At 43.5% G+C, this 8,763-nt stretch overlaps 1 protein-coding gene across 1 annotated transcript; it reads right to left on the reverse strand.

Moving 5' to 3' along the window:
- Positions 1–272: 272 nt before the first annotated feature.
- LOC118089240 (gastricsin-like) lies at positions 273–7,770 on the reverse strand. Its single transcript, XM_088673351.1, has 9 exons — positions 7,715–7,770; positions 7,084–7,234; positions 5,738–5,855; positions 4,994–5,118; positions 4,494–4,687; positions 2,882–3,004; positions 951–1,098; positions 632–730; positions 273–425 (listed from the first exon to the last, which is right to left on the reverse strand). The coding sequence occupies exons 1-9, from the start codon at positions 7,768–7,770 to the stop codon at positions 273–275; spliced, it is 1,167 nt and encodes a 388-aa protein (XP_088529477.1).
- Between the last annotated feature and the right edge of the window lie 993 nt (positions 7,771–8,763).

Genomic DNA, 8,763 nt, shown 5'->3' on the forward strand with positions numbered 1-8,763 from the left:
AGTAGTTGAACAGACTTGAGCATGAATATCTTGTGTTTGACCATTTATTATCCAATCTGCCACAAACATCATTATAACACCAAGAAAGGAAAAACCCCAGGGCTCCAGAGTGCAGATAGTTCAAGGAGAATAGTCTAAGACAAGCTTAAAGGGAAAGAAAGAAATTGTAACAGAGATAAGGGGAAGCATTTAAACTACCCCTTTCATCTCAGTAAGAATCTTAAAAGAAAGGCATTGTAATAGAGACAACTCAGGTATAATAGCAAAGAAGCTTAGGCAGCAGCTGCAAAGCCAATCCTGTTGTTGCCCATGTCGTAGACGGAATAGTATTTCCTGAGGAAGACATCTCCCAGGATCCAGAGTGGCTGTCCATTTTGGGAAGGCAGATATGTGGGCTCAATCCCAACTGTGCAGTAGCCATTGTTCTGTAAAGCAATAAATAGAAAGGGGGAAAGGCAAAATGAGTAGGATCCATTAAGATGCTAGCCCAGTTATTATAAAGACAGATGGCACACAAGAGAAAACCCTATCTTTCTTCTTCTGTCCTGAACATTAAGTTCTAATTCTCTCTATTGGTTCTATGCTAAAAGAAAACAAATGAATTAATGATGTCCAGATCTCTAAAACTTACATTGAGGATGTAGGCACTGGGGGGCAGAGGGAAGGAAACCCCATTGATGTTGAAGGAGATGGTGGGCAAATTCTGAACACTGCTGCAAGCAACCGCATACTGTGAAGGAAGAATGCAATGATGGGTTATTCTCCTATAGGAGTGGACAGCAAGGAACTGAGATGTAGTCATTCAGTAGGCATCAATTACTTCTATTATGCCAGGATTCTTGGTGACTTTGAGGCAACCCACACAAACTGTGCATAAACCAGCTGCATCCCACATCACCCTGCTTCCAGTGTTACCCTCCCAGCTCTTCAAAATGTTTAATGTCACCTACCTCTCCGTACTGATTTTGCTGAGCACCCACAGCCTGCACAAAACTCGCCATGTACTGCTGAGGAACAGTGAGGAGGGATGTCCCAGTGTCCACAATAGCTTGGCAACCTTGGCTGCACCATCCAGTAGCTCTTCCCCCAATAGAAAACCTAAGAACAGGGAACACATTGAAAATCCCACCATACCTCTCATGTAGGTGGCGCTGTGGTCTAAACCACTGAGCCTAGGGCTTGCCAATCAGAAGGTTGACGGTTCGAATCCCCGCAATGGGGTGAGCTCCCGTTGCTTGGTCCCTGCTCCTGCCCACCTAGCAGTTCGAAAGCACGTCAAAGTGCAAGTAGATAAATACGTAGGTACCGCTCTGGCAGGAAGGAAAATGGCATTTCTGTGTGCTGCTCTAGTTCGCTAGAAGCTGCTTACTCATGCTGGCCACATGACCCGGAAGCTGTACGCCGGCTCCCATGGCCAGTAAAGTGAGATGAGCGCTGCAACCCCAGAGTCGTCCACGACTGGACCTAACAGTCAGGGGTACCTTTACCTCTCATGTGCAGTCTTGCCTATATCCTCTGCAAAAAAATGTATGAAGTATTTGCTGGGCACTAAATTTCTTTTAAAATGCCTCCCTTTCACTGCCTTCTGTTCTGATGTGGGAGGACCAGGCCGTGCCATGTGCTTTTCTATGCACCAAAAAGAGTGGATTGATTCGTTGCTGATACTGATACAAACCTCATACTGACTCTTAACAAGCCAGTCTTACCTGCAGTCTTCCTAGTTGGTCATTTGTGTATCATGGCTTTCTTATTAGATTAGTATTCAGCCAATGCATAACTATACCATAACATGGTATAGTTTTACTAGGGACTGTACCCCTGGTCACTTCACTTACCAACCTCACCTACATTCACCCAACCTCCACCAACCACCCTTGCCAAAGCCATCCACTGCTTCCCTTTCCACTTCATGGTGCCAACCAGCCACCTTTTTCCTCCCTGTGAGCTGCTCATCCTGCCACACTTCATGGGGATCAGCCATGGCAGCAGCAGATTCCAAGGCCAACCATGAAGCAGGATGGTGGGCAGTAACAGTGGCAGCTGGTCTAAGGATCTGGATGCTGGCGGGCAGAGGAGCCAGAGTAACTGAGGGGCTGCCCTGGGCTGTTTGGGCTGTCCCTCTATGGCTTGCCTGGGCTGCCCATCCACTACCTCTTTTGATGCTGCAGTTCACAGCACCACCTGTAGCTGAGGGAAATTGCAGCATGATGATAACACTTACGTTTGTATAATATGGTAAGATATTTTATATCCTTGTGAGCTGCCCTCTTGATATAGAAGGTGAGGATATAAGTTATAAATATAAATTCCCACCCAGTGCTATATGCCGTTCACCTCCTTGTCCCTATTAATCCTCCAATCAACATCTCCATGAGATAAAGAAGCCATGGAGCAATGGGCTCAGGCTCAGTTCCTTGTCTAAATTTAAACAATAAGTTTGTGGCATGCAAAACATCTAGGCTTGTAGTCCAATTTTACACATTCAAGAAATAATCTTCCCTAGGGACATCAATGTACTTTAGATTGTAGCTATGTGATAGCCAGTTCACGTAGAACCCAGAGTGGAAATGCTGAACACACATTGCTGTAGGCTCATGAGCAAAGCCACATCCTACTTCAATTTTAATCCACTGCAGTTTGAATATTCTTATTCCAGAAATCATGTGAACATAAAGTGACAGTGCAATCATTTACTTTGGTGAAATCTCTATGGTGCTTTGAGAAACAATGTGTAAGTTTCAGTTTATATCTGCATTCCTTCTAGAAGAGTCTGGCTCAAATCCAAGAAGGTGTCGCCATGAGTTCAAAAGCACAGCACTATATAGATATTATGGGAATTCTCCAACGCTCTTGAATTATTTTTTTAACAATTTCAACTCACTCTTGAATTCCAATCTGCCAATAAAGTTCTTGGGTGACTGGAGCCCAATAGATCTCTCCAGAGTACAGTCGAGTGTCTACACCTCCAAAGACAACCTCACCACCATACTGAGAGCTTGGTTGGCTACAAACAAAAAGAAAGGATTGGGCATTCATAATTCGTTATGGAATGTTTAAAGCAAAGAACATTGTGTAACGGGGTGGCCCTCATTTGGGTTGTATAAATGCAAAAATTCCCTCCAAGGACAATTAAGGATCTGAGATAAATACACAGTGAGAGTACAGTACAATCATACCTCGGGTTAACTACACTTCAGGTTGAGTACTTTCAATTTAAGTACTCTGCAGACCCATCTGGAACGGATTAATCCACTTTCCATTACTTTCAATGGGAAAGTTCGCTTCAGATTAAGTACGCTTCAGGTTAAGTATGGACTTCCAGAACCAATTAAGTACTTAACCTGAGGTACCACTGTACTGTACATATGAATTTCTTGTGCATTGTTGGTTGTTTTTTAATGACTGACTATCTACAACATTTAATGCAAAATTATACGCCAAAATATGTATATGTGTGAGAGTCAAGTCCCATGCAATATGTTGTTTCTGCGCTATAATTTTGTAAGTATTAATACATATAAGGGATCCAGGTGGCTCTGTGGGTTAAACCACTGAGCCTAGGGCTTGCTGATCAGAAGGTCAGCGGTTCGAATCTCTGTGACGGGGTGAGCTCCCGTTGCTTGGTCCCAGCTCCTGCCAACCTAGCAGTTCGAAAACACATCAAACTGCAAGTAGATAAATAGGAACCACTACAGCGGGAAGGTAAATGGTGTTTCCATGTGCTGCTCTGGTTTGCCAGAAGCGGCTTTGTCATGCTGGCCACATGACCTGGAAGCTATACGCCGGCTCCCTCGGCCAATAATGTGAGATGAGCGCGCAACCCCAGAGTCGGTCACGACTGGACCTAATGGTCAGAGGTCCCTTTACATTTACCTTACAGCGGGAAGGTAAACAGCGTTTCTGTGCGCTGCTCTGGTTTGCCAAAAGCGGCTTTGTCATGCTGGCCACATGACCTGGAAGCTATACGCCGGCTCCCTCGGCCAATAATGCGAGATGAGCGCGCAACCCCAGAGTCGGTCACGACTGGACCTAATGGTCAGAGGTCCCTTTACCTTTACCTTTATTTTTCTACAGCCATGTACATTGTTGTATGTATGTTTTTTTGCTGGCTACTTTAGGAAACCTGGAGTGAATATAATCTATGCATAATATTAACATGTATAGTAACACATACAATAATGTGTATAAACATGCAAATAAAATTTGAGAAGTGTTTGTATTTATAGCAGAAGCACTCAGGGAAATAACTTACTTCTCATCAAAATCATGGAGTGAGAAGGAAGTTAGAAAAATTATGTGTGGAGAAGCTTAATACTGAGATTTTCAGAAAATTCCATGCCTTCATGACTAACTGAAATCTCATCTATTTCTGTGGCAGTAAAGCATGATTAATTTATTCTAGATCCAACCCATTTATATTTATGCTATGATGTATGAAAAGCAAAGGAGTGTGGGACATGAAAGCTAAAGGAAAAATGGCTTCTGTTTCTTACGAGCTCAGATAGAAGCTGAAGATTGGCTGTGAAAGCAAGTTTTGCTGCAACATCCCCTCTAAGGCCGTCGTAGCACCCCCAACTGCAAGAGAAGGATAAGCCATCCCTAGGATGCCATCAAACTGGGCATAAACAAAGTTGGAACCAGGTTCATTTTCACTCAGGCCGAATTCTTGCTTAGGGACAACAATGTTCTGGAGCTAAAGGAGACAAAGAGAAAGTGTCACCGTAAAATTCATAGATAGGATAGGAATGAAAAGAATTATAAATTGTCAAAAGAGGGCATCCACCATCTTAGTACCCTGCTTTTGAGCTTCTAGAACAGAGGTTGCCAACATGGTGCCCTTCAGATATTGTTGGACCACAACTCCCATCATCCCTGAATATTGGCTAAGAGGGATGGTTCCCCACCCCAGCATTAGCAGATTCACTTGACGGTGATTCATTGGCAGCATTAGACTAGTTCACACACACACACACCCAAAAAAAGGCCAAGTGACACTTACTCTCATGGTGTCAAAGCCAAAAAATCCATCAAGGTTACCGCTACCATATTGCAGGGAGAAGGTCTGTCCATTAGTGGAGTAGGTGGAGGACTGGCTGGGATTGAATCTTGAATGACCAGCTGTGGAGAGAAATATAATAAAAGGCTGAAACCTTCCATAGGATATACCCTAAATGTTGTACAGCATCAGCAGAAGTATACAGTTAGAAAAGCCTTTGCTTGGCATCATGGATGACAGAAATTCAGTTTCTTGGCAGCAAGGATCTGTTGAAGCTCTGTCTGTATTCCATCACACGACAGCTGGCTTAGCTGTGGCTATGAATAAAGCTGGGCGTGGGTGGTGCTGTGGTCTAAACCACAGAGCCTAGGGCTTGCTGATCAGAAGATTGGCGATTCGAATCCCCGCAACGGGGTGAGCTCCCATTGTTTGGTCCCAGCTCCTGCCCACCTAGGAGTTCGAAAGCACGTCAAAGTGCAAGTAGATAAATAGGTACCGCTCTGGCGGGAAGGTAAATGGCGTTTCTGTGCGCTGCTCTGGTTTGCCAGAAGCGGCTTAGTCATGCTGGCCACATGATCCGAAAGCTGTCTGTGGACAAATGCTTGCTCCTCAGCCTATAGAGCGAGATGAGCACCGCAGCCCTAGAGTCGTCCGTGACTGGACCTAACGGTCAGGGGTACCTTTACCTTCACCTTTTATGAATAAAGATAGCTTTTGAAAAGTTGGGGGTTGGTGACTTACTGCAAGCCTGGCTGTTGCAGTAGACAGAAGGCACCCACAAGTTTGAAGAGCCAGTGTCAAAGAGCACCAGGAAATTCTGAGGTGGTGTTCCAATGCTGATTTCTCCATAGTAAGAAGCCTGGGGAGAAAATATATTACATTGTGAATTTCATAAGAATTCTGGCATGAACTTAGCTCTGTGATTTGCATGGAATGAGTGATTCTGTGAATTTAAAAAGCTCCCAACCTGATCGATTTCCCAAGGCATAGGATTTCTCAAAAGACGCATCACACATTCACATTTACACCTTGGGATGTTGTGATCACTCAAATAGGGGGGTTTGAATGCCCTCAGATAGGATTGAGGCAAGAGGGACACTGCTCATAGCCTACTACATGCAGGGTGAATGGAGTCTCAGATAGCTTCACCATCACTTCAACCATTTCCCCCTTCTCTAAAGGATTGGATTGAGCTTTTGACCATGGATGGAAGAAGATAATCAACAATGGCAGCAACCAGTGGTTTCTCCATCATGCAGTGGGGATTCTTCCCAGCAGAAATTGTGCAAATAGCATCTTTTCTATGCTTAGGTAGTTCTCCAGCCTTATATCATTGTGGAATCTCATGCTGCTGGGTCTCCACAGGGCCCACTGTCAACTCTTCTCCTGCTACCTTCTTCCCCTGGTCCAAAGGTAAGTTACACACACTGAGGAAGAGGGAGGCAATGGTGCACATTTCGAGTGCTTGTAAGTCTTTTGTGAGCACTCAGGCCCAGTACCATAGCTGCCAAGTTATCCCTTTTTTAAAGGGATTTTCTATTATGCTGAATAGGCTTCCTCGCGAGAAAAGGGAAAACTTGGCAGCTATGCCCAGTACTCACATAAAGGCTTGAACTGTTAAGAGGGTTGAGCCTAGAAATACGCTGTGGTCTAAACCACAGAGCCTAGGGCTTGCCAATCAGAAGGTCGGTGGTTTGAACCCCCGTGACGGGGTGAGCTCCCGTTGCTCAGTTCCTGCTCCTGCCAACCTAGCAGTTCGAAAGCACTTCAAAGTGCAAGTAGATAAATAGGTACAGCTCTGGCAGGAAGGAAACGGCGTTTCCATGCGCTGCTCTGGTTCTCCAGAAGCAGCTTTGTCATGCTGTCTGCGGACAAACGTCGGCTCCCTTGGCCTATAGAGCAAGATGGGCACCGCAACCCCAGAGTTGTCCGCAGCTGGATCTAACTGTCAGGGGTACCTTTACCTTTACATTCCATGTGGTTTCTCAGCCTAATAGCATTCTGTTGTAGTGAGGAAAAATATAGGCTTGTTAAAGAGAACATCAAAGATACATAGACAAGTTAACAAGAAAGGACGGGAGACTCACATCCATGTACGCCATTGGTTCATAAGCAACATTGTACTCATTGAAGATGTACTTCTTGGCTGGGTCAAGTTTGTGGTTCTTCAGGTAGTCTTCCAGCACACCCTTCTCCTTCATCACCTCTCGGATAGACTTGCCCTTCTTCAGAAGGACGCTATATGGAATTAAAAAGCAGAGCATAGATATATAATTAATAGAGTGATACTTGCCATTCAAGGACCCCACACAACTTGGATGACAAAGAACCACCACCATATTTGTTCCTGTTGCTGCACTGAGACTGCCCCTTGCCCACTTCTTGTTGTTTTTCTACAGCAATTGAAGGAAGGATGCACATTCAACAAATTGAAGAAATTAGGTTTACTGAATATGTGAGCATTACTGCATGAAACACCCTTTATACATAGCTCCTCCTTACCATGTGGAGAAAAATATTCTCACATCTTCACTCATCCCCGTACACTCATCTACCGTAACTCTCTGTGCTATATAATTTTACCTTACTCCTGACTTACACCATGAAAGTCCAAAAATTATAATGCTATCTGATTTGCAAGCGAACAATTTTTGCATCTTATTGGTCTCTATGCTGTTCTGTTTCATATATAGTATTAAACTGAGTAAGAACACTCACTTCACTAGTCCATCTGACAGCTGGAAGCAAGCCAGAACCAGGAGCACCCACTTCATGATGCTTGGTTTCTCCCACAACAACACCTGATGAGCTTAGTAGACCTCAGAAGAGAGTGGCCTGAAGTCTCACTTTTCAGCCCTTGCTTTTATACCATGGATACCATCCCCAAAAATGAAAACACCTTATTGGCTGGCATTGCCATTGCTGTAGCCTAGTACTCAACCACTATCAACACAATCAGGTATGCTAAGAAATGCTTTTTTCATCCTTTCATTGACTTTCCATTAAAAGTTATAATTGTGTATATAAAGCAATTAAGATTAGATAAGAAACAATACATGCGCTGATACAGCAAGAGGAAAATTGGGGTTATCAAGAATGAGAAAAGAACAATCACTGTTCTTCACCCCATTTCTCTTCATCTCAATCCAATTGTTTCTTCTAAAAATCAAGGGATTCAGTGTTTGTGCATGTGGGGGTATATACACTATGTATATATAGACACCTGCATATATCTATAGATGATAGATAGATAGATAGATAGATAGATAGATAGATAGATAGATAGATGATAGACAGATCCAGTGCAATATTTAACAGTTCACCAAATGGGTTATGTCTGCCACAGATTTTTCATGATATTCCTGTTTCCTAGAAACAATTAAAATAATAAACATTTGAATGATTAATCAATGTAGGGATTTATCCAGCCTGACTTTTGAGATCAAGGATTCTAGAAAAAAAATATTCAAGATTCAGTTCCTCTTCTGGACTGGTAACCAGTTAAAGGACAAGAAATGTTGCATTCAAATAAATAAATCACCTCCACAAATGAAGGAAGTAAGAAGGAGGGTCCACCAAGGGCTTACATTGAGGCTGTTGCTATTTAATGTCTTCATAAGTGATCTGGAGTCAAGGGTGAATTGTGGGGTAGCCAAGCTTGTGGATAAACCCAAGTATACAGAATGCTGACATTCTAAGCAAGCCATTTTATATTCTAAAAATGACTCAATGCACAACAAATGAGATTCAGTGTAAAGTGGGACAAC

Source organism: Zootoca vivipara, chromosome 7 (assembly GCF_965207765.1).
Source record: "Zootoca vivipara chromosome 7, rZooViv2.hap1.1, whole genome shotgun sequence".
Taxonomy (NCBI): domain Eukaryota; kingdom Metazoa; phylum Chordata; class Lepidosauria; order Squamata; family Lacertidae; genus Zootoca; species Zootoca vivipara.

What these genes read in the sequence shown, in the direction of transcription:
- LOC118089240 (XM_088673351.1), bottom strand. Translation starts at nt 7,770, where the DNA reads ATGAAGTGGGTGCTCCTGGTTCTGGCTTGCTTCCAGCTGTCAGATGGA. An exon ending in TTCAGCTTCTATCTGAGCTC is followed by an intron (nt 3,005 to 4,493) that starts GTAAGAAACAGA and finishes TTTTGTTTGTAG; the next exon opens with CCAACCAAGCTCTCAGTATG. An exon ending in AGCAAAATCAGTACGGAGAG is followed by an intron (nt 731 to 950) that starts GTAGGTGACATT and finishes CTTCCTTCACAG; the next exon opens with TATGCGGTTGCTTGCAGCAG.